The 26095-nt window shown below is 40.3% G+C and overlaps 1 protein-coding gene across 3 annotated transcripts; it reads left to right on the top strand.

Moving 5' to 3' along the window:
- Positions 1–1680: 1680 nt before the first annotated feature.
- Positions 1681–24481, top strand: wdr13 (WD repeat domain 13). Of its 3 annotated transcripts, none has more exons than XM_057830365.1 (10): positions 1681–1756; positions 2184–2252; positions 7236–7467; positions 11863–11975; positions 12563–12693; positions 14495–14802; positions 16271–16451; positions 16531–16672; positions 23179–23297; positions 23356–24481. In XM_057830365.1, the coding sequence occupies exons 2-10, from the start codon at positions 2212–2214 to the stop codon at positions 23538–23540; spliced, it is 1452 nt and encodes a 483-aa protein (XP_057686348.1). In that variant the 5' UTR covers positions 1681–1756; positions 2184–2211; the 3' UTR covers positions 23541–24481. The 3 variants fall into 3 exon arrangements, with proteins under 3 accessions (XP_057686348.1, XP_057686347.1, XP_057686346.1); XM_057830364.1 differs by having other exon boundaries at positions 1737–1857; positions 11866–11975; XM_057830363.1 differs by having other exon boundaries at positions 1737–1857.
- Positions 24482–26095: the final 1614 nt, after the last annotated feature.

The following is a 26095-nucleotide window of genomic DNA, read 5'->3' as shown; positions in this document are numbered from 1 at the left end:
TTATCTTGAACTGGAGGTTTGCATTCGGGCTTTTTTTTATTGAACTGGTAGGCAGGGGCGGACTGGTAATCTGTGGGTTCTGGAGGATCACAGAACGGCCGGTGCCCTGGACGGCCGGCGGCCGCCATTCATTATGCATCACTGTTTTTATCCCCCCATCCTCTGATTATCTACAGTTCGCATCCAATCCGACAGGTGGCAGCAATGCGCCTGGCTTTTCACCGCCAATCTGATAGACTAGGAACGACGAAAGCACAGAGTAGCCTTCATTGGTTCCTTCCTTGTGGAAGCAAAATAGCGACGAGTGTTAATGCACAATATGGATGGTGGTGGCAAAAAAACTGAAAAGAGCAGGGTGGCGCGGAGAAGGTTAGAGAGAAAAAATTAAAGAAACTGGAGAGTGAAGCATTAAAATGTCATAAATCGACAAATATTTTCGCAAGCAGCAGTCTGGCTGCAACGGCCACGTCGGGTAACAACAGCTCAGCTCCCGGCGATGGTGAGAGGGAGCTGCAGCCGCTCTGACGTGCAGACGGTGCTGGGAGAGAGAAAAGAAGAGGGAGGGGGCAACGATAAACTGTTGGAAGTTCCCCAGACAAGCGCAGGGCAAGTAAATTGGGATGAAGAGGGTTACTTGCTCTGTAAACTGGCAATTGTTATCCATCAGGTAGCTACATTTTAAATCAAATAAATGACAATTAAAGGGTTAGTGCCAGCTAGTCGTTTGCAATCGTGTCAAGTTACAGTATGCTAGTCCTACTATCCCTCTCCTAAGAAAAAATATTTTAGCCGTAAAACAATGTATGCACACGCAGCATAGCAATATTAATTCAGAAGAAATATAATAAAATGAATGGTTTTACTTTAAAGTTTAGGTAGTTAAATTGATGTTATATACATTATTAATCATTTATATATCGTTTTGTTTTCTGGTTAATACTTTCCAATGAAGTTTATGTATACAGGATTTGTCTTGAAATGTGTATTGTATTTTCATTGAAATTTATTATTTGTATGGCAAGATTAATTATGGCAGGGGTCTCCAAACCGGTCCTCAAGGGCCGCTGTGGGGCCTGGTTTTTGTTTTAACCGATCGAGTACCGACAGTTTAACCAATGAAGTTTCTGCTAAAACAAGCAGCACCTGACTGCAATCAACTGATTACACTTGTAAGACACCAGATTGGTGCAGAGGTTTTGTCTTGTTTTGTTGGAATGAAATCCTGCGCCCGCCGCAGCCCTATGTGGAATAGTTTGGAGACCACTGAATTATGGCATAAACAATGAAGTCATTTTATAGACAGAGATCTATAGAGATATATTATAACCAATTGGATACGTAAAACTTGCTTTGAAAAATAAATTCTTTCATTTGTTTATTCAGGTTGATCATAGAGCTAGTACAGAAAATGAATCCAACTCCAGTTCAGCCTTGCAGTACTTTGAGCGCCCGTAGTCAGACAGTCACAGTCTAGACACATTTTCTTCATTTTTCTCTCAAAGTGCACGAAATTGGTGCATTTTACAATAAAATGTAAAAAAAAAAAAAAAAAAAAATTCCCGGGGAGGGGCATGTTCCCGGACCCCCCCTATGGGGTCTGTGTTTCCCTTCGTATAGCGATTCTTATGGGCTGGGCTGAGTCAAAGTCCAGGGCTGCTTTTTAGTCCCAGTCCGCCCCTGCTGGTAGGGTTTCACCGTGGCAACCCTGGTCACGTGGCTTTTCCGGAAGTGCGACGATGGAGAAAAGCTAAAGAAGGTACATGTTTCTTTGCAAACATTTCTCCATCATGTCCGTACGAGTAAAATGTCGAGCGATGCGGAAAAACAACCAGCCAACTTGCTTCAACTGACGAATAAGTGAGTTAAGCGGCAGTGTGTTGTTTTTTTGGCTCGTCTGCTAATGGCTAGCCGCGGAGAAGCTTCGAGCTACATACAACAACGACCCAAAACACAAACTTACAATGTTTTTTTGAGTTGACACAGTTGTCACAAAGTGTTCTTCCAAAACGTTGTTTTTAGCCTTGAAGTTGGTAGTTCACTTGTCCGCTATTTCGGCTCGTGTTGTAGCTCCTCAGTGTGATGAAAGTATGATTTCACTGATTTATTCTCAGTCGACGTTTCTTCTCAAACTATACACGTGAATGTGTTACTTGTATTTTTTGGAAAAACGTGTGTTTGTGCAGGTCCTGGCCTGGCAGTGGTGCTTGTCTAATGGCAGCAGTTTGGCAGCAGGTGTTGGCAGTGGACGCCAGGTGAGACCATAGCGCACAAAAACAACAAAAAACTAGCAAACGTAATAACTGGAGAAATTGCCTTGCTCTCATTTCTTGTAGATTTTCAGTGATTGGCTATTCATTTTTGCGGCATTTTCGGGTTAATTCGCCATTCCCAGTCAAAATGGAATGTACGTATCGCGCCGTCAATGGCAGGATAATGACAAAACTAAAATATCAACTAAATGATCAATTTTCCATGATTTTTTTTTTTTTTTTTTTTTTTTTTTTTGTACATCTGTTAAAGGGGTCCAAGGATAGAAAGACATGTAGTTCTTAGAACATAAATGCAATACGAGTTATACTAATTTGATATTAAAACCCCTCTTAATGTTTTCGTTTTAATAAAATTTGTAAAATTATTTTAACTAGTACGTCGCCATTATCGTTGTTGACGTCACAGGGCGGTGACGTCACATGGGCTCGCTGCCGGACTTCCACAGTGTCACTCTTCATCTACATAACCATGTAACTAGCAAACTTGACACATTTAAGCTACTCCTCTCATCCATTTTGGTTTTGCAGCTCGTTTTGTGAAAAATCAACAGGCCTGTTCTTCTCATTAATATTATGTTCGGGTTCAAATTGGAAGGGCACAACCGACATGTTTATGTTCACGAGGAGGAGTGGGAACCTCTTGGTACCTCACGATATGATACGATTTGTGACACAAAGCTCAAGATAACGATGATCTGACGATATGGTCATACAGTGATTATTATTACATTGGTCGGAAAATCATTCTAGGATATTCTACAAACAACTAAAAAAACAAAAAAACAAGCTTCTGCTGTGAATTGTATTGATTTTATCACTAGTAGACGTCCAATCCATTTGAACTGGGAGGGTGGCCGTTCCTCCCACTTCAAACGGATTGAACATCTATGGCCTGTAGTGGCAGCCAATGCCAGGCAATAAGGTAATTTTGGGCCATTTAAGGTCATTTACCTGTTAATTTTCAGTTACTTCCTGCTGATTTGGGGGTATTTTATGGGTCACTTCCTGTTAATTTTGAGTTACAGAACAGGAGGTGACCTGGGAATCACCCAAATGAATAGACAGTGACTCCAACTCAACAGGAAATGACCTGTAAATGCCCTAAAATGAACAACAAGTGACCTGTAAATGCCCTGAAAATCGGACAGAATAAATGTGAATGCTCAGATTTCGAAAGAACGAACATTCTCCGTCTAAATGGATTGGGTGTTGAGCACCGTCAATGCAGCCTTAGAGTTAACTCAGACACTATTATGGTGGAAGATATTGGTAGCAACTTGTTGGTTTGTTTATTTATTTTTAGACATTAACACAGTTTTAAAGCGATATCTCGAACCTTTTGGGATACAAAGTATCACGATATATCACCATTTCGATATTTTGTCACACCTCTATTCACGAGTGACACTGTGGAAGTGCGGCAACCAGCCCATGTGACGTCACCATCCTGCGACGTCAACAACAATATAAGCAATGTACTAGTTAAAATAATTTTACAAATTTTATTAAAATGAAAACATTTAGAGGGGTTTTAATATAAAATTATTATAACTGATAATAACATCTATCTTTTACGAACTGCATGTCTTTTTATCCAAGGTTCCTTTTAAATTGGACCCCCATCAGACGCAAATTTATATAACAATGATGCAATTGTTTGCGCTACATTTTGTGCTGTTATCGCGTTTAAGATATTTACAGTTCTTTTATTGGTCAATCTGAGGTCAACCACCCCCCCATTTTGGCGAAATGGCACAATTTTTTTGAAAATGGAGGGCTGCAAGTCACGTCATCACTCGAAATTAATATTTCAAGCACTGCCAAATGGACCCAAAGGGGTGCTAATTATTTGTGCTACGTTTGCTCTAGTTCAGTGTTTTTCAACCGGTGTCCCGTGAGAGATTGTCAGGTGTGCTGCTAGAAATTATCCAATATCACATTTTTATTTTATTGTTTTTTACGTCGTCGGGCAGAGTGACAGTAGGAAGGAAGAAGGAGGCAGAAGGTTGCGGTCGTGTGCAGATGAGCGAGGTATTGCTCTTGTCGCGTTCAATAACTGCTCGGATTTCTAGCCATCAGCTACCTTGCTGTTGCCGACAATGTGGACCCTAGCACGTCTACTGTACATCATTTGATTAGACTCGTCAAGAGCCAATATTCGTAAAAGTGTCCTTTCCATTTTATCCATATGTGACAACAGTCAATCCTCTCCCTGTGTTTTATTCCAACACATTGTTGAGGGCAGCTAGGTGGCTGACGGCTAGAAATGTGAGCAGTTCTTGAATGCGACACGAGCAGCTATCCTAAACGTCGTCCCCAAACTAAACACCCGTCGCTTCAAAACAAGTCGATGGACTACTTTGTTGGCCTGTGTGAAAACGCAGAGAAACGGTCAACTTTTTTGAGAAAAGGTAAATGAGAAAGCCCCCAAAGCCAGTTACCTCGTTGCTGAAATTGTTGCTAGATCCAAAGTCCCACACTGTGGCAGAGACCGTCATACTACCTGCCTGCAAAGCTATTGTCAGCGAGCTGCTCAGCCCTGATGCGGTTAAAGACATTGCTTAAGTCCATCTGTCTGATAATTTTGAGCTTTTCAAGCCTACCTGCTATAAAAAATTTTTAAAAAAACAGAGACTGAGCTGTTGATGAATATTCCTCCCAGGATATCAGCTTTGGGTTCATCTAAACAGGCTCAAGTTTCACACTGAGTAAGTATAAATATTGAGAAACTATTTTATAAATAAATACACTGTACAGAAAGTAATTTTGGAACATTTTTGGTTTGTGGTGTGCCATGAGATTTCTTCCAATGTAAAAACATGCTGTGAGCCTGTGACTCAGAAAAGGTTGAAAAACACTGCTCTAGTTGTTGGGACACCCCTCTGTTCTTGAGTTTGTTCGCTCCGTCAGCCACGGGAGTTGGATACGGAAAAGCTGCAATGGCGTACCGCAAGCAACACGTCAGTTTTGCTCATTAATATTCATGACGTTGGCAATTGTGGCTAGGTGGGTCAACCTCCCGTTTGTCCCCAATTGTAAATGCATGTAAATAGTGTACGAACGAGATGTTTACTGAGCTAAACCTACCAATTTTATCTGAAAATGATGTCCCCTGGTGCCAAATTCACTGGTAAAGATGTGGAAGAACATACAAATGTTCAGTTAAAGAGATGGCTTGAGTGTCGAGGGCTGAAAAAGACAGGAAAACTGACCAGCCTACCTGATCCAGAGTTAGCTTTTTTATCGACATCTTTTTCCTGTGTGCATTGCCTTACGCCACTGACAATGACATTCTCCTGTTTCCACAATCCATCCTTTATCACCATATGCCCCATCTTTCTTATATATTATATCCTCTGGTTGTCTTACGTCTATGCTACTCAATGACAGCCAACAAGCACCTTTAATTTTTTCATTAACAAATCTTAATTCTATAATTTATTTACACTTCCCCCCTTCTAAAGTTGTTTTTTTTTCACAACAGAAAAGGTAACAGTGGCAGTCAGATACCATTTTAATTTTTTTTCAGGTCATTATCAGACAGAAGCAGCACAGCAAAACGCCACGCTAAAAAATAAATAAAAATATCAAAGTGGCTTACCTCTTTGTCCTCTGCAGGACAATGGCCCCAACAAAATGTTTACTGCATATGAAATGTGAATGGCTTCGCCTTGCTGGCATTAAACTGGTCTTTTGGACATCCGCGCAAGTTGACCCATTCATCATTTTTTCCTCTGGATTTTTGGTTTCAGGAAACGTATGAAGAAAACATCCTTCATATGTCTTAATGTCTAGAGTCGTTCCTACAAGTTTCATAGCAGCAGTGTTTGATCGGCATGTTCTTTTTTGAAAGATTACTGGAAAAAAACAAGCATAAATCACATGGGTTGTATGCGAGGGCCTGTCTATAATGTCCCTCTTCCACGCTACTATGGCAACGTCACGGTCTAAGAATAGCATTCATGCGGTACGCTATTGACGACATCACTCGAAATTAATATCTCTATCTAGAAAACGATAGCTGGACAAACAAAACATTTTATAGCCCAAATGATTGTCATCATTTTAATCTAAATTTGCGTCTGATGGGGGGGGGGCAAATTCACGGAGGTTTTTTTTTTTTTTTTTTTTTTTTTTTTTTTTTTTTTTTTTTTTGCGATTTGTTTTGATTTCCCTCCTGGTTTTGGTGTTTTTTTAAAATACTTTTTAAAAATATTTTTTTGTCATTTTTGCGGGTTTTGTTTTCCGCAGTTTGCCAATTTAATTTTTTGGGGGTGGGCTGTTTTTTTAAACTAACTAACTAGCCACGTTAATAGCCTCATCTAGAAGCTTATAGTAGTTATAGTACTTGTTTTACTGACGCAAGGAACACGAAACACGCTGGAGTGAACTCTCGTAGCTGGTGGGAAACGTTCATGACAGCGTTTGCTTGCGTTCAATTTTGTGTAAAATGACAGATGATTGTTATGTTAATGTGAAATTATGTTGGAGGTGTAGCCCACACATCAGCTGTCTTCCTCCTTTAAGCCACGGCCGTCTGTTTCTTATCAGTAGCTGAAATAATCCCACACTAGACTAGACTTTTTTTGAGAAAGCTCAGGTGTAGTTTCAACAGCAACAGCAGTGTCACCGACAGCAACAACCGGAGGGGGAGGGGTGAGCAATGGTATGACGGAAAATTTTAGTGGTTTTGAAACCGTCACGTTTTCATACCACTGAAAACCTTGAAACCGTTAACTGGCACATGCCTAATTTTATGGTACTCACGGGTCACTTCTTGTTCATTTATCACTTCTTGTTGATTTTGGGTGCATTTAATAAATTAATAATACACATGTCAACAGTACGAGCAGTGAACGCTCATGTTTCAGTGCCATTGACGGCGCTAGGTATTCAATCCATTTTGACTGAGAGGGCTGATGGTGTCTTATTCTGAAGGGTCGTATTTTTTCTTCCCTCCGGCAGGTACAATGCTTACCGCACGCCCACCTTCCCGCAGTTCCGAACTCAGTATATCCGGCGCCGAAGCCAGCTGCTCCGAGAGAACGCCAAGTGCGGCTTCGAGCCTGGTGTGCGCAGGCACTATCTAAGGCTGCGCGGGCAGCTTTTAGCTCTGCGCTACGGGCCGCTGTCGGAGCAGAGCAGCTTTCGTGCTAGCAGCGTGCGCAGCTCCCGCACTACGCTGGACCGCATGGAGGTCAGAGCCGCGCAAACGTGGGGGACATAAGGGTCGAGAGTTATTTTCTCATTACATAAGTGCAACGAAATTTCCTTCCAGGTTCAGCTGAACCATATGGTTATACATACAAGTTTGAGTACATGGCTCAGACAATCATTCTAGGATGATTTACAAAACAACTAATAAACAGATAAACAAGCTATTCTCATTCTTCTGCTATGAACTGAAATGAGTATTACTAGTAGATGTCCAATCCATTTGAATTTGGGAAGGTTCATTCGTTGCCATCCCTCCCACTTCAAACGGATTGTACGTCTATGGCTGTCAGTGGCAGCCAATGCCAGGCAATGAGGCTTCTAGTGCAGCTTAGACTAAACAGTGAGTCTAGTCCGATTTCAACAAGCCTAACCATAAGCTTTGTCGAATAGGAACGTTTTTAGTCTAATCTTAAATGTACAGACTGTCTCTGCTTCTTTAATACTAGCTGGAAGCTGATTCCATAAAACAGGAGCTTGGTGGCTAAAGGCTCTAGCTCTCACTGTACTTTTAGAAACCCTAGGAACTACCAGTAGACCTGCATTCTGAGAACGGGGTGTTCTGTTGGGGCGTTATGGAACGAGAACATCGGTAAGATAAGATGGCCCCAACCTGTTAGTGGTCTTAAATGTAAGAAGGAGGATTTTAAATTGAATTCTAAACTCGACTGGAAGCCAGTGAAGGGCCTGGAGCACAGGGGTGATTTGCTCTCTTCTATTTGTTCCTGTTAAAAGTAAAGATGCACCGATACCGATACCAGTATCGGCAGGGGGCGCCGATCCGGCCCAAATTGGTGGTATCGGTATCAACGAGTACCAACATTTAGTGCGCCGATACCATCTTCTTGCATCATTTGAACGCAAATTTACTGTCCTCCCCACGTGAGCTAACTTCCCAAATCATTACATCTGTATGTCTTTGTCTCGAAATTAGCACACGAAAGTTACACCTTCGTCTTCAGTATTACGGTTGTGCACTGCAACGCATATCCGCGATGTTACACTGCTCATTTAACATGGTATTCACAACCGATTAGCATGGGTGAGGTAACGCTTACTGTTGTAGCGCCGATGGGATCAGAAAGGTTAAGACCGTGGGAGACTCAGCAAACTCATGGTTTCATGATGAACAATGAGTGGCAAATTAAGAGCACCGTACTTCAAGCTCGTCCTGTTTATGAAAGTCGATTGTAATATGCTGGTGTTGTGCAGTAATGAGCAGAAGTGACTTCTGTGGCCAGAAAACACTCAAGCGGCGCAGCGCGCACACTAGATATCATCAAATAGCAATCTAGATGTCCTATGTTAGATCCCATGCCAACTCTTGCGCGCACACACTGGATATCATCAAATAGCAACCTAGATGTACTACATTAGATCCGTTGCCATTAGCTGCGTGAGCCCAGACCGACGCGTAGTCCATAGACTACATTGATTAAATAGAAACCGCCATGACTGAATGGAAGTTAAGCAGGCCAAATCAACCCACACCAGTGACTATAGATAATGCTGCAAATACTGTTAATTCAGTACATGTTACAGATGGACTTGGACCACAAATAGGATGTTTAAATATAGCTGCTAAGAGAGCTGCAGCAATCAACAGTGTGACCCACTTTACAAACAGTAAAAATTGTTCTCAGCACTTACCGGTATATACAAAAATTTTTCTTCAGATCAGTAAGAAGTAAGCACATAAATATTATGCACTAAAATGCTTGTTTATATGATGGCACTGTTATTTTTGCTTGTTAGCAACAACAACAACAACAAAAAATAATAATAATAACAGTTGTATTTTCTGTTTCAGAGCATTAAATGTATTGAATTGCACCGAAAATCGTACCGAACCGTGACTTAACTGTATCGTTGCATCTGATCTGTTATACGCGCGCACACACACACACACACATATATATTATTTATATTTATATATATATATATATATATATATATATACATACAGTGCCTTGCAAAAGTATTCGGCCCCCTTGAATCTTGCAACCTTTTGCCACATTTCAGGCTTCAAACATAAAGATATGAAATTTAATTTTTTTGTCAAGAATCAACAAGTGGGACACAATCGTGAAGTGGAACAACATTTATTGGATAATTTAAACTTTTTTAACAAATAAAAAACTGAAAAGTGGGGCGTGCAATATTATTCGGCCCCTTTACTTTCAGTGCAGCAAACTCACTCCAGAAGTTCAGTGAGGATCTCTGAATGATCCAATGTTGTCCTAAATGACCGATGATGATAAATAGAATCTAAATGTGTGTAATCAAGTCTCCATATAAATGCACCTGCTCTGCGATAGTCTCAGGGTTCTGTTTAAAGTGCAGAGAGCATTATGAAAACCAAGGAACACACCAGGCAGGTCCGAGATACTGTTGTGGAGAAGTTTAAAGCCGGATTTGGATACAAAAAGATTTCCCAAGCTTTAAACATCTCAAGGAGCACTGTGCAAGCCATCATATTGAAATGGAAGGAGCATCAGACCACTGCAAATCTACCAAGACCCGGCCGTCCTTCCAAACTTTCTTCTCAAACAAGGAGAAAACTGATCAGAGATGCAGCCAAGAGGCCCATGATCACTCTGGATGAACTGCAGAGATCTACAGCTGAGGTGGGAGAGTCTGTCCATAGGACAACAATCAGTCGTACACTGCACAAATCTGGCCTTTATGGAAGAGTGGCAAGAAGAAAGCCATTTCTCAAAGATATCCATAAAAAGTCTCGTTTAAAGTTTGCCACAAGCCACCTGGGAGACACACCAAACATGTGAAAGAAAGTGCTCTGGTCAGATGAAACCAAAATTGAACTTTTTGGCCACAATGTAAAACGATATGTTTGGCGTAAAAGCAACACAGCTCATCACCCTGAACACACCATCCCCACTGTCAAACATGGTGGTGGCAGCATCATGGTTTGGGTCTGCTTTTCTTCAGCAGGGACGGGGAAGATGGTTAAAATTGACGGGAAGATGGATGCAGCCAAATACAGGAACATTCTGGAAGAAAACCTGTTGGTATCTGCACAAGACCTGAGACTGGGACGGAGATTTATTTTCCAACAGGACAATGATCCAAAACATAAAGCCAAATCTACAATGGAATGGTTAAAAAATAAACATATCCAGGTGTTAGAATGGCAAAATCAAAGTCCAGACCTGAATCCGATCGAGAATCTGTGGAAAGAGCTGAAGACTGCTCTTCACAAACACTCTCCATCCAACCTCACTGAGCTCGAGCTGTTTTGCAAGGAAGAATGGGCAAGAATGTCAGTCTCTCGATGTGCAAAACTGATAGAAACATACCCCAAGCGACTTGCAGCTGTAATTGGAGCAAAAGGTGGCGCTACAAAGTATTAACGCAAGGGGGCCAAATAATATTGCACGCCCCACTTTTCAGTTTTTTATTTGTTAAAAAAGTTTAAATTATCCAATAAATTTTGTTCCACTTCACGATTGTGTCCCACTTGTTGTTGATTCTTGACAAAAAATTAAGATTTGATATCTTTATGTTTGAAGCCTGAAATGTGGCGAAAGGTTGCAAGGTTCAAGGGGGCCGAATACTTTTGCAAGGCACTGTATATATATATATATATATATATATATATATATTCATATTCATTCATTCATTTTCCATGCCGCTTATTCCTCACAAGGGTCGCGGAGGTGCTGGAGCCTATCCCAGCTAACAACGGGCAGTCGGCAGGGGACACCCTGAACTGGTTGCCAGCCAATTGCAGGGCACAAGGAGACACACAACCATTCACGCACACACTCATACCTACGGACAATTTAGAGTGTTCAATCAGCCTACCATGCATGTTTTTGGGATGTGGGAGGAAACCGGAGTTCCCGGAGGAAACCCACACAGGCACGGGGAGAACATGCAAACTCCAGACAGGAAGGCCGAAGCCCGGGATTGAACCCTTGATCTCAGAACTGTGAGGCAGATGTGCTAACCACTCAGCCACCGTGCCGCCATATATATATATATATATATATATATATATATATATATATATATATATTTGATATACTGTGGTATGAAGAAGTATCTGAACCTTCTGGAATTTCTCACATTTCTGCATAAAATCACCATAAAATCACCATCAAATGTGATGTGATCTTTTTTCAAAATCACACAGATGATAAAAGTGTCTGCTTTCAGTGAAATCTCCCAAACATTTTTAGGTTTTTATATTTTAATGAGGAAATGTGAGAAATTCCAAAAGGTTCAGATACTTTTTCGTACCGCTGTATTTTCACACCTCTATTATCTGTGTTGATCCGATACTAGCATCTGTGCAACACTAGTTATGACTTTGACAAGTGGTGTCAACACTCGCTTTCTGTTTCGCCGTCACCAGCAGGACTTTGAGGAGGACCCTCGCGCCCAGGGTGCTCGGGGGCACCGGCGCTCCGTCAGCAGAGGCTCCTACCAGCTTCAGGCGCAGATGAACAGAGCCGTCTACGATGAAAGGTAGTCCTGTCGTTAGCTTGACCCATTGTTGTCATTCTCATGCATCCATCATTGGCTAAAGAGGATGGATATTTCAGGAAGCCTCTATTGACTTTGATTGGCTTCACGTCCAAATTGATTTTTAATTTCATCTTTCGCTAATAGTTCTGTACGAGAGGACTATGTATATCACCAAAATTATATCAAACTTTGAACATTTTATATATCTGTGGTCATGATCGCCATGAAGAAACCTGTTCATGCAATGCACTTTTTGGCCAGCAGTTGGCGCCCAGCTGACTTGCTACATTTTTGGGTTCATTATGACGTAATTGTACCACCAATCGGGGGTAGAAAAGATGTCCGTATCCCCAATCAATAGTAAGCTAATCTGTTCCCCCTGCCAAGCGTAAATGAGTAATCCATGTAAAACAATAGGCACATGTATAAGCAAATATTTCAAAATGCATTCTATCGTGGCAAAACTTGATATAAAGTGACCTATATTGTGATGGATTTTTCCCATATCGCACAGCACTCTTGGATATTGATATTACTCAAGTAGCAAAGGTTGTAATACGTTATGCCTCTGCTGTTGGGCTCCACAGACCTCCGGGCAGTTTGGTGCCCACCTCAGTGGCGGAAGCCAGTCGAGCCATGGCCGGGGATACGAGTTTGAGTGAAAACTATGCTTTCGCTGGAATGTATCACATATTTGACCAGCATGTCGATTATGCAGGTAAGCACAATCTATTGCTTTTGCCAATCATAATGGAGTGGAGATCGAGTGCCATTAATGGTAGTCAATGAGTTTAAATTCTACTAAACAAAATAAATTAATAAACAAGTTTGTTATTAGCGACCATAACTAGTTTACCTCTCATGGAAATGGGAAGCAACTGAAAGTTGCCCAGAAATCGACAGGAAGAGACCTCTAATTAAAAGAATGTCATCCAGAGATGACCCAAAATCATCAGGAAGTGACTTTAATTACAAAAATCAATAGGAAGTGACCTGAAAATGCCCAATAATCAACATGTAGTGACCCAAAATAAACAGGAACTGAGCATAAGTGCCCCAAAATCAACTGAACTACAATTGAACTGAAATCAACAGGAAGTGATCACAGTAATGCCCAAAAATGGACAGGACGTGACCTCAACATGCCCAAAAATAGACAGGAATTGACCTGAACAAGCTAATAAATCAGTAGGTAGTGACCCCAAATTACCAAGATGCCACCTGGATTTACCCAAAATAAACAGGAGGGGACCAGGAGCGCCACAAAATAAATAGAAAGTGACTCAATAATAGGGCTGCAGCTATTTTAGTAGTCGGTTAATCTATAAACTAGTTAGTTCGAATAATCGAGTATTCATATTAGGAACGTAAAAAATGTAATTACTTGAGCTTAGCCTCAAACGGTATCAGAAAATAAATTATGTTCTCAGTACAACAAAAGAACAGTTGGCTAATTTGCAAAGCAAAAGTCTGCTAGCTTAAATGCTATAAAATGCTAACTTTTTTTTTAATAATGCTCTCAACAAACCGTTCAAACACATTCCCACAAAAAATGACTAAATATACCTATGAACTAAATTACAAATGCATTAAAAACACATATTAGCTTAAACAAAAATTTACCTTATGTTGCTCTTAACAGGGAGCAGCTGGATTCAGCCACGTTAAATGAGGTATGTCATATTCACTGTTCCCACTAGAGGGCAGTTCATCCACCCAAATCAAGAAGAATAAATGCAAACACTTTCAAAACAAACCATTCCAACATTAATTAAACGAATATTCGAAGCAACAAAAACTTAATTCGAAGCTTTTTTAAAATCGAATTACTTGAGTTAATCGATTAATCGTTGCAGCACGTCTCGACAATTAGAAAAATCAACCGTAAGTGACTTAAAAATGCCCAAAAATCAACATGTAGCGAGCCAAAGTAAACATAAAAAGATAGTAAGTTCCCCAAAATCACCAGTAAGGGATCTGCAATTGAACCGGAATCAACAAGAATTGACCTCTTTAATGCCTAAAAATCGAGAGGGGGGGGCCTCAACATTGGCCAAAAATCGACAGGAAGTGACCTGAACATGCCTTAAACATCCAGATGTGTGACCCCCAAATTGACAGGACGTCACTCAGAAATTACCCAAAATCAACAGGAAGGGACCTGGAATTAAACCAAAAGCGATAGGAAGTGACCCAGTACGGTAAGGGCCAAAAATTCACAAGAAGTGACCTAAACATGCCCAAAAATCAAAATGTACTGACTCAAAATAATCAGAATGTCACCCGTAAGTTACCCAAGATAATCAGGAAGTGACCCAAGAATATAAAATTGACAGAAAGCCAATAGAATGGCTGATCATGTTTCAGTTCCATTGACGGCGACAGATGTTCAATCCATTTTGACTTGGGGGGTTGGCAAAAATTCCAACTTAAGTTTAAAAAAAAAAAAAAAAAAAAAAAAAAACTACTTGGTCACAGTAATGAAAGTAATTAGCGCTTTCTTGCCCGTCACGTGTCAGTTCGACGCTTGCAGTTCGCTAACGACGATAAGCATCTCCTGGCTTGCTGCTCACTGGATGCCACCTTGTCCATTATGAGCCTGTCGCCACCACCTGCCAGTGTCAAGGTGGTCCTGAAGGGCCACGGGGGCCCCGTCAGCGACTTCGCTTGGTCCCTCAGCAACGACGTCATCGTGTCAGCCTCGCTGGACGGGACGCTGCGCATCTGGAACACCGAGGATGGGCGTTGCATCCGCGAGGTCCGAGACCCGGAATCCAGCGAGCTGCTCTGCTGCACATTCCAGCCCATGAATAACAACCTCACCGTGGTGAGTCAAATGACCTTCCTTTCATATGTGGGGAAAAAAGTATTTTATCTCTGGTTTTACATGAACTCGTAGAGCACCATTTCAGGTAAAATAATTTATTATGACCTTTGATCCTAACCGGGTAGAAGTAAGAATTCAGCAGAAAACGTGATAGTGAGCACTGAGTTTAAGTGAAAATTTGGCTCATGTAACGAGGCCGTGACTGCTGTATCTCATATTTCACAATAGGACAGGTTGTGGGGGTCAAAGGTCGTAGTAAAAAAATATTTTCACCTCACAGTCATTGTTGCGCATCGTATGTTTCAATTAGGTTTAGGACAATATTCAAAATTTTGCCTAATTTGGTTGGGGTTGGGGTCATAGTGAAAAATTTTTTACCTGACATTCTAGGTGAAGCATCGTGTTTGGTTTATGTATCAACGAGGCTTAGGCCAATATTCATAACAAAATTTCAAACAAATCGTTACATCTGTCCAGTTGGGGTCAAAGGTCATGGTAAAAACTAGAGATGTGCTGATCGATCGGGTCCAATCACGTCATTTTCAAAGTATCGGAATCTGAAAAAAATATCGGCCATGCCTTTTTTAAATATATATATATATTTAATTAAATCGTTTTCTAATTGTATTTAATGTTACAGACATAATGTTTCACTCTTCCAGAGTCTTTAGTTTAGGCTTAAGGTAGGGTTATCAAATTTATCCTAATAACGGCGGTAATTAATTTTTTAAAAAATGTATCACGTTGAAATATTTAACGCAATTAATGCATGCGCTGCACGACCCACTCACGCATTGTCGCGCTTAATCTGTAATGGCACAGTTTTACCTATATAGAGAGATAAAAGGCAGCGTAAAATGAGTAGAGTGAATTTTGGCAGCCTTTGGAGCCTTTTTTTAATTGTCTAAAACCTTACAATCCCTCTCCCTACGATTAGAAATATCATGGGAAGCAATGTGGGGAAGCAAGGTAGCAATTGATCTTTATCTTAACACCTTATGTTATTTGCCAACGCAGAGAAGATATAGCAATCGGTAGCTCTACGCACAGTCATGGACAAAATTCTGAATCTTTTGACAAATCGTTATTTCTGTCCAGTTGGGATCAAAGGTCATGACAAAAACATTTTTTTTTTTTTAGCAGACATTCATCTTGGAGCATCATGGTTGGTTTATCAATCACTGAGGCTTAGGACAAAATTCTGAAAGAATCTTTTGACAAATTGTTATTTCTTCCTGGTTGGGGGTCAAAGATCGCAATAAAAAATTATTTTACCTGACATTCATCGTAGAGCATCGTGGTTGGTTTATGTATCAATGAGGCTTAGACAATATTCTAAAAAATGTGGACAAATTGTTACTTTTGCCCAGTTGAGGTCAAAAGATCATAGTTGAAAATAATTTTACCTGAAATTGTCGAGCATTGTGCTGACTCAAATTGATTTGATTATGTTTTTTGTGTGCTTCAGGTGGGCAACAGTAAGCACCACTTGCACGTGGTGAACATCTCCACGGGCAAGAAGGTGAAGGGCGGCTCCAGCAAACTGACTGGCCGCGTCTTGTCGCTCTCCTTTGACTCTCCGGGAAGGATTCTGTGGGCGGGCGACGACAGGGGCAGCATCTTCTCGTTCCTCTTCGACATGGCCACAGGTAACGTCGAAGAAAAGCCGTTACTTTATTATAATGTTTTTTGTTTTTTTGAATGAATTTTTCTTGGGACTCCATGCAGGGAAACTGACCAAAGCCAAGCGTTTGGTGGTGAGCGAAGGCAGCTCCATCTGCAGCATCTCGGCTCGGTCCTGGATCAGCCGAGAGGCACGAGACCCCTCGCTGCTGGTTAACGCTTGCGTCAACAAGCTGCTGCTCTATAGGTACGTTCGCTCGCAGGAACGCACACACGATATGGGCCAATTTAGAATACAGCGGAGTCCTCGAGTTACCAACGAGTTGCGTTTTCCTCCACTTTTTTCCGCATAAGTCAGATTTTACCGTTAAAGTCAAAAGTTATGTCAATATACTTAAGATGAAAAAAACTTAACTAATGTAAGGAATTGGAGTGCATGTATTATTCAGGTTGCAATCTTGATGTTTTTAAATGCTGTCCCTAAACGCACCGCTAGAGAGGGAGGGTTGGACGAGTTGGCGGGACCGCAAAGGCTGTTGTTTTTGTTGGCGTTGGCTACGGCTTACAGTAGTCGTGTTCAGTGCTTCCAGTTGCAAAGAAACAATTGCAGATACTCGTCAGTGTCTCTCCTTTCGCCGATCTTTTTATCAAATCAAATCTATTTCTATGGCCCTTTGCAAAAACCCGAAAGCTCCACAAAGTGCTTTACAACAATGATATTGTTCATAATAAGGAAAAGAAAAAAATGATCAAGTTAAGCTTCATTTCCATGGTGCAGGTAGGCGTCGACTTACGTGATTTTGACTCGTCCGCCGTTTTGTTTCCAGTGTTTTGTTTTTTTAGGTCAGGTAAACAGTACCTTATTGTACATCACAGTATCTTATTTTTTGTGTAATTAATATGACTGTTCTGCCCTTTGGCATAATGTTTTTTATTTTGTGATCTTTTGTGACAAGGGATTACATCCACACACGAGTAAGATACGCATGTACCATAATTTTCGCACTATAAGGCCCACCTGACTATAAGCCGCCACCCATCAAATTTGCACAAAAACGCCATGTATTGATAGGTAAGCCGCACTGGACTATAAGCCGCAGCTGTCCTCACTATATTATGGGATATTTACACCAAAAGATACTAACTGGTAACACTTTAAGACCAAATTAACCACCAAGAAGCTTTAAGCCAATTGGCTTAAAGGTTCATTGCTTCAAGAAGCTTCATTTGGCCATCACTGCTCCCTTGGGGGAGGCAGTCAACCTCTGTTGCCACCAGCTGTCAACACTGTTTTTGTCCAACATGCCTCCTAGCATGTATTGCAGCGCTACAGATGTAAATAACAATCAAAATTCATGTTCTGTGCTAATTTCTTCCAATTCATTTCTTCAGCTACTGTTCCAGTTGTTTCATTAATTGCTTGTTATGGTATTTATATAACACTTTTATTTGACAATGGTGCCATAAGACTGTCATTAAACATAATTATGACATGCCACTGTCATGAACATTAATGAATTTAATAAATCATTTAGTGTTATCCTGCAAATTATGTCACTTTTGAAATAATGTAAAAGATCCTAGCTTGACATAAATGGAGTTAGTGACATAATTTGCCGGCTGACACTTAATGACTTCTATCATAAGCATTCAGTAATGCCAATGATGGTGTCGTGTCATAATTATGACTGTCTTATGTATTATGACTCTGCTGTCCAATAAAGTGTTACCTATGAACACAAATCAACAAATAAGCCGCATTGGACTATAAGCCGCAGGATTCAAAATGAAAGAAAAAAGTAGCGGCTTATTGTTCAAAAATTACGGTACAGACACAAAGAATGTGTTTGCGCACACAAAGAAGAGCGCATTAGCTCCCACGAAGAAGTCGCGCACTGCCACTTTAGGCTACATTAGAGCCGTTACTTACTTTTTGCCACGGTGGCTCTACTAGTTTCACCAGTCAGACATTGCAGCAATAATCACATGACTATACCAATAAAGCCCTTTAAACACATATATCCAGGGAAATTCCCGGGTAAGATGATACGGGATTTACTCGCGTCATTGCTTTCACGCATGTCGAGATGTCCCAAGAATGCAGCGGGTTAGACACTTTCACAGACTTGTCCCGTGTTGGCAGCTGGTGCGATTTTATAACCTGGACGTTACGTCATTTTTGGTCTGCATCAGCTGTCACAATGTTGGTCAAAACATGTTTTGTTCCAGAGGGAGCGTTCCGACGTCGTAACTGCAGCCAATTCAAGCTCATCAAGACTGTATTTAAGCCCAGGCGATCCAAGAGATTGGTGTCGAGATATTAACTTGCTAGGCGCCATTCGACACTTTTGCCGCCCTTGTTTTGAAATCCCCTACATTGTGCTGGTATTCGAGATCGGCTCTCTGCCTACCACTTAGGTTAGTATTATTGATCCCCGTCAACCTACTATCACGGACCCATTGTTTTATTCCCCTTTTTTCAGCGATCGCATGTATTTTTGTTTGTATTTAATAAACCCGTGAACGCATCCCTCCGTTGTTTTTTGCTTTGAAGTACAACCTTGTTATCGCGTTAGCGGACCTTAACATTAGCAACAAAATTAACCACATATTTCCAAAGATGGAGGATAGACTCTCTACCTCGGCTCTACAATGCCATAGCAATTTAATTTCGTTATGTTTTTTTAGTTTAATTTAGCTTTTTCCAGCTTGCCATGTTGATAATTGCGATATTTGTTTACCACTTTTCTTCTTACTATGGAGAAAGAGGAAGTGACCATCGGCCCGACATGATAATTACGTCATCAGCCATCACGCTGTGACCTGGGAATTTAACGCCTGCTTTCACGCACACCGCTTCCCGGGAAAGTCCCGGACATTATACTTAGATGCGACCCATGAAATGTCCGCGTGATCTCCGTGTGAGTCGACCCGGGAAATTGTGTTCGCATACAAAGGCTGGACATTTAAATCCCGCGATTTTCCTGGTGTTTTGATGTTTGTGATAGGGGCTTAAGACTCAACTATACAGTCACATGACACACAAACTTGCAGTTTCTTGATCACACCCTCATTGTCTTTTAACTGTCGTAAAAAAATTCACATAGAGCGCTGCCAAAAGTGCAGCTTTCAAACTGTTTTTGCCACCGATAGATCACAGAAAATCTAGATGATTGTTTTCATTTTGTGCATGTATGCGCACTAGACACTAGAGGGCAATAATGCTCCATGGACGGGTGGGTTTTCCCATGTATTTTTCCAGTGGGATTCGATGATTTGGGGATAGTTTTTCGCCTAATATGGTCATGTAATAGGTTTTAGTAATATATACTGTGCTAGAGTAATAATAGTTCAAATGGATGATGATGTGCAGATAAAACCGAGTAAGATACACAGAGCATGCTAAAAAATATTTCATGGTATATAGTAGGCCTGAACGATATATCGTTTAAACATCGCCATCGCGATGTGCACGTGTGCAATAGTCCCATCGCAAGTACTTGCAATAGTTTTATTTTTTTTAATCCACAAATGTATGTTGCTCCATGCTTTCTCTGTCCTGAGTTGATCGCTTTAGTGACACTCACACAACCTCCCTGTCCCTCTTCCTCCCTCCCTCTCCTAGGTCTTTGTTCCTCTGCGCACTTGCTTATTAAAGTTAACGATGGTTGTGTTTGATCTTGCCACAGAGGCGGACTTCAATCACACCGCATCTTTCAGTCGTCGTTTAACTTGTTAAGCACGTGTTGCATGAAGGAAGCGTGCGCTGGAATGAATGTGTGTGCGTGGAAACGTTGGGGACAGCCGGTGTTCTGACGAATGGGTATGCTTTGTACACCTGTTGTGTTGTGTCCTGGAAATAAACACTAGAAGTGATTCTGCAGCCAAGATAGATAAACAGAAGCATTAAATAAAGCAAAGCATTTTTCTACTACAGTACATTATTCTTGTTTAAAAATGATTCGATGATCTGCACGTGTGGTACATGATTGGAAAGCTTAAAATCTCAACTTTCTGGGGGAAGAAAAAATTTTAACAGGAGGGCATAAACAGCAAAACCCTAGCTGGAGGTGAGAGCATGCGAGAGCAGAATTACAGACACCATGACTTTAACGAGATATTATCGCGTACTTATCTTGTTTCGATCCAAAAGCTCCATGTCGCATGTATCACTGAGTGTCAAGACACAGCTGTGACTGGCCGCACCTGGATTATTTCATTTTATTTTATGGGTGAAACATGGTACTATAGCAGAAATCGCACACATCAAGGAGTGGTCGAGATTTTCTTTTTCATATATTTACCCTTTTAAACGTTTTTTTCCCCAATTTTTCTTTTTTCGGGTAAGTTATTTATCATCTATCATAGCAGGGAAAATGCGACAGTAACAAAAAAATACAATTTAGCGAAAGTTATGAGGTAGATAACCTTGACTTTTTTACAGACGCCATATTTTTCATTGTGACATAATTTGTTTAAAAATTGAAAATATGCGAGTTAATCATTTTTTTAAAGTTAGCCATATACATTTTGTAAAGCATATTTTAGGGGGAACATTTTGAAAAAAACATGTCCAATATATGTATAATATGTATCTTTTTTCAATGCAAAAAAAAAATAAATATATATATATATATATATATTTTTTTTTTTTTTTTCTTTTAATATCGCAATATAATATCGCAATATATTGCAACCCCCCCAAAAATCGCAGCAATAGTTTTTTCCAATATCGTTCAGGCCTAGTATATAGAGACAAAAAGTATTTCAAAAAAGTCATGAAAACAGTTCAGAACCTTTAAAGGGTTAAAAAGTATTTGCTTAATGGCAGCGTTAACTGTATCCCATGTTGAAATGGAAAATATTGATGACCTAATATACAAACCATGTTTTGTTAAGATATTCCAATTTGTAATGGTAATATTTTAATATTTTAAATTTTCTGCCCTCCCCCCCAGTTATTATTATGTACCTTTACATTTCCCAAAATGCTTTTTGATGTACAGTCCCTGACAAAAGTCTTGTCGTGTATCCATTTTGTAGAAACAATTGCTAATAACCTGACTTTAATTATTCAATTGGTTTCAGAAATGGCTCATATGAAAGCTAACACCCTCCCAAAAAAAGATGTTGAATGTACGAAAATATATTTGTTTCACTGAAAAAAGATTTATCATTTAATGAACACATAAAGGTCAAATTTTGGCAAGACAAAAGTTTTGTCGCCTACAGAAAGTAGTGTGAAAATTGAACAAAAAAAATGTACTTCAAATACAAAAACATGTTACATAACATAAGCAAATTAAGCAGTGGTGCTGTGGGATCCAAATTTAATATTTTGTATGACTTCAATGGGCTTGAAGGACTGCATCCATGCGGTTCGGCAAGGATTGATTCAATTTATTAATGAAGTCATCAGGAACATAAAAGAAAGCAGTCTTGCATGCCTCCCAGAGTTCATCAACATTTTCGGGTTTCGTCTTCCATGCTTCCTCTTTCATTCTAGCCCAGACATGCTCAATGATGTTCATGTCTGGTGACTGGGCTGGCCAGTCCTGGAGGATCTTGAGCTTCTTTGCCTTGAGGAACTTTGAGGTAGAGATTGAAGTATGCAATGGAGCACCCTCCGGCTGCAGAATGTGTCCCTTTTTATGGTTAGGAATGTAAGCGGCAGCTAAGATTTGTTAATATTTCAGACTATTTATGTTGCCTTCCACCCTGCAGATCTCTCGCACACCCCCATACTGGATGTAACCCCAGACCATGATTTTGCCTCCACCGTTTTCTGACTGAATCTCTGATCCATGCGGGTTCCAGTAGGTCTCCTGCAATATTTGCGGCAACTGTGGTGTAATTCAATGGAAGATACATCTGAAAAATCCACCTTTTGCCACTCTTCCAGCGTCCATCCTTTTGACAGGCTGTGGGCCTTGGCAAATGCCACACGGTTTTTTGTCTTTTGTTTAATGCTAGTTTCTGGGCACTGATTCGATCATGGAGGTCATTTCTAGACAGAATTCGACAGACTGTTCTGGTTGACGGGTGACCAGGTCTCGTGGAGCTCTGCTGCAGTGGAAAAAGGGCTGCCTTTGGATTTTCCAGCCAACAACCGCTCCTCCCGAGCAGTTGTTTTGCGGGGTCTGCCTGACCTGAGCTTGTCGAAAACGTCTCCAGTCTGTTCATATCTTTTTTTTGATCCTCCTTACCTGACGCTGAGACACATTGTAGGTGTCTGCCACTTAGGCTCTTGATAATTAACACTTTGGTCTCAGGAGGAATCTTTGGCATCTTGTCAGAGGTCAGGTTGCAGTTGATGTGGCAGTCTAGTGCACTCGGGTTCTTTTTATACACACCTGAGAGTTACTGATCCATTATTGGTAACAGGTGAAGCTATAATCTGTGATTGTGTGCATCATTTGAAAAGGCAACAAGACTTAGGTCTTTGGAAAAATTGACTCAATGAGCTTTACCAAGCTGTAAACATCAGAACACTTTTCAACAGTTTTGTTTGGCACCGAAATGTTATTCCAAAACCTGTCGGGATTAAAATTCTCCATTTCTTGTAAGAAAATATTGATTACAAATATCAGCAAGTAGCAAGTTAAATTGGTCGCCATCTCCTGGCTAGAATGTACATTGCAGGAACATCTCTTTGCAGATGATGATAGACATGTAAATTGTTGATGGACAGTTTAACATCGTTTTGGCGATATATGTGCTGTAGTGAATTATTTCAATCGGCCAATATTGCAGGGTGGTGGACAACGAAGGCGGGCTCCAGCTGAAGAGAAGCTTCCCCATCCAGCACGGCTCACAGCCGGTCCACAGCATCTTCTGCCCGCTTATGTCCTTCAGACAGGGCGCGTGTGTGGGTAAGTCACCCGGCTCCGGCTTACTCTTTCCTCACGCTTAAATGACGCTTTTCTCCAGTGACGGGCAGCGAGGATGCCTGCGTGTACTTCTTCGACGTGGAACGCAACACCAAGGCCATCGTCAACAAGCTGCAGGGTCACGGCGGGCCCGTGCTGGACGTCAGCTTCAACTGCGACGAGAGTCTGCTGGCCTCAGCGGACTCCACCGGCATGGTCATCATCTGGAGACGGGAGCAAAAGTAAACCGCGACAAGAAAATCCACGGAAAATTCACCATCAAGTGTGGCGTCGTTAACTAAAAAAACTTACTCAAGTAAATGTAACCCGTGACTACCCACCTCGGGAAATTACTTTGCTTTTCAGGTGTGCTACGTCCAATTTGTATTTGACATTCCGCACGGTTTAACTTACTTTGTGCTTATGTATGTTTGTGTGTGTCTACTGTGTATATTTATTGCTGATGCTAAAAACTGAAAAATAATAAACTACTGTAAATGGCTGACTTTGAGCCATCACATCTTCAATTTGGAATGTCAAAACCATCTCAACCTGTTTTAATTTTTTTTCATTTATTTCTCTCACAAATTTGAACCGGGAGGAAATTGGACATCTATTGCTGTCAATGGCAGTGATAGTGAATTTACATTGTTATTTCGCTAACAAGACATTGAAAATAAACGTATGATAAATACTGCTTTTCAGTTTACGATTAGACAGAATCTGTCAGTAACTGTGCATCAAATCATTGCGCCATTGACGGAGATAGATGTCCAATTCATTTAAATTGGGAAGGTTGGCAGCGATCACTCGCCATAAATAGCGAGGGAGTTTATAATTCACTGACGACAGTACATTAAACATGAAAGCGCTGAATACTAATTTTCGTTATTGTACAGAATGTGATCATTTGCAATTAATCTAATATTGGGCTGCGGCTATCGATTATTTTAGTCGCTTTATCGGTGAACTTGTTAGTTCGAATATTTGAGTAATCGGATAGGGAACATTAAAAAAAAAAAAAATACCTGAGCGGAGCCTCAAACGTTAAAAAAAAATAAGAGGATCTAAGTACAACAAAAGAACAATTGGCGAATTTAGCAAAAGACCACTAGCTTAAATGCTATAAATTGCTAACATTTTTTTTTTTTTTTAATCCTCTTAACAAATAGTTCAAAGTTCATATTCTCACAAAAAAGTGCTAAATACACCCATAAACTAAATCACGAATGCATTAGAAAAAATTAGCTCAAACAAAAACTTAGCTTAACAGGGAGCAGCTGGATTCAGCCATGTAAAATGAGATTTCATATTCACTGTTGCTACTAGAAGGCAGTGTATCCACCCAAATCAATAAAACTAAATGCAAACACTTTCAAAGCAAACCATTACAACACCACTATAATTAAATGAATACTCGAAGCAGCAAAATTTAATATGAATCATTTTTCTAATCAAATTACTCGAGTTAATTGATTAATCGTTGCACCACTAATATAATAGTTTACTGCGCATTACCTCTCCTACTGACGGTGAAGGACATCTCATCCATTTAAAATGGGAGGCGATTGTTCGGGGCCAACCTTTCCCTGTTCAAATATATTAGACGTCTCTCGCTGTCAATGGAAGACAGAGTTAGTGCGTGGTTAAAAATGTGATGACTCTGTGTGATAATGAGTTCAAAACTTTTTTTGTTCAAAATGTGATATTAATGACACAATGATCTACAGTCCATGGCTGCCATTGACAACGATAGATGTCCAACCCATTTGGACCGGGGTGAGGTTGGCAGCAAACGATCGCCTCCCGCTTCAAATGGTTTGGACGTTTATATCCATCAATGGGATACAATCAGTTAATGTGTAGTTAAAATACAGAGATTAATTGTTTAGTTTGTATCAGAATACATTGAAAAGTAGTATTCTGCACTCTGATATATTCAACGTACTGTCTTAATTATGATAAAATACGCTGCTCTGACTCATTGTCTGCCATTGACTGGAATAGACATCCAACCCATTTCAACCGTGATAGGCTGATAGCTGCCGACCTTCCCGATTCAATGCCAGACAATGACTTAATGTGCAGGTAAAATAACCCCAAAATTGAGATTAATCACATTGTGGAAACAGATTCAAAGTACTGTTCGGCGTAATTTGAAATGTACTGCCATATTAATTCACTGTCAGCCCTCCCAATTCAAATTGATTGGACGTCGACTGCCATTAATGGCAGTCAGTGAGTTAATGTCAAAATAATTTCCAAATAATAAATAAACAATAAACCCTGAGATTAATTGGGATTAATTGCATTCTGGAAAAAGATTAATTCGAAAGTAGTATTCACCATACTTTTATTTGAAATGTACTGGCATTATACACTGTAAGGCCATTGATGTATCCTGCTGTCAACGGCAAATGAAAAAGGACCGGTATAAATAATTGAGTCATCGGTTAGCAGATGAATCGGCAGCTATTTTGATTTGTCATTAAACTGTTTTAAGATATTGATTACCTCAGAATTTTCCAAATCGAAGTAACTTTTTTTTGTTTAAGACAAAATATATCCTTTTTTCCAGTATATATATATACAGTGCCTTGCAAAAGTATTCGGCCCCCTTGAACCTTGCAACCTTTCGCCACATTTCAGGCTTCAAACATAAAGATATAAAATTTTAATTTTTTGTCAAGAATCAACAACAAGTGGGACACAATCGTGAAGTGGAACAAAATTTATTGGATAATTTAAACTTTTTTAACAAATAAAAAACTGAAAAGTGGGGCGTGCAATATTATTCGGCC

The sequence above is a fragment of the Corythoichthys intestinalis genome, chromosome 2 (genome assembly GCF_030265065.1).
Source record: "Corythoichthys intestinalis isolate RoL2023-P3 chromosome 2, ASM3026506v1, whole genome shotgun sequence".
Classification (NCBI taxonomy): Eukaryota; Metazoa; Chordata; class Actinopteri; order Syngnathiformes; family Syngnathidae; genus Corythoichthys; species Corythoichthys intestinalis.
Note: the sequence above shows the minus strand (reverse complement) of the source record. Positions and strands in the feature narration are given on the sequence as shown.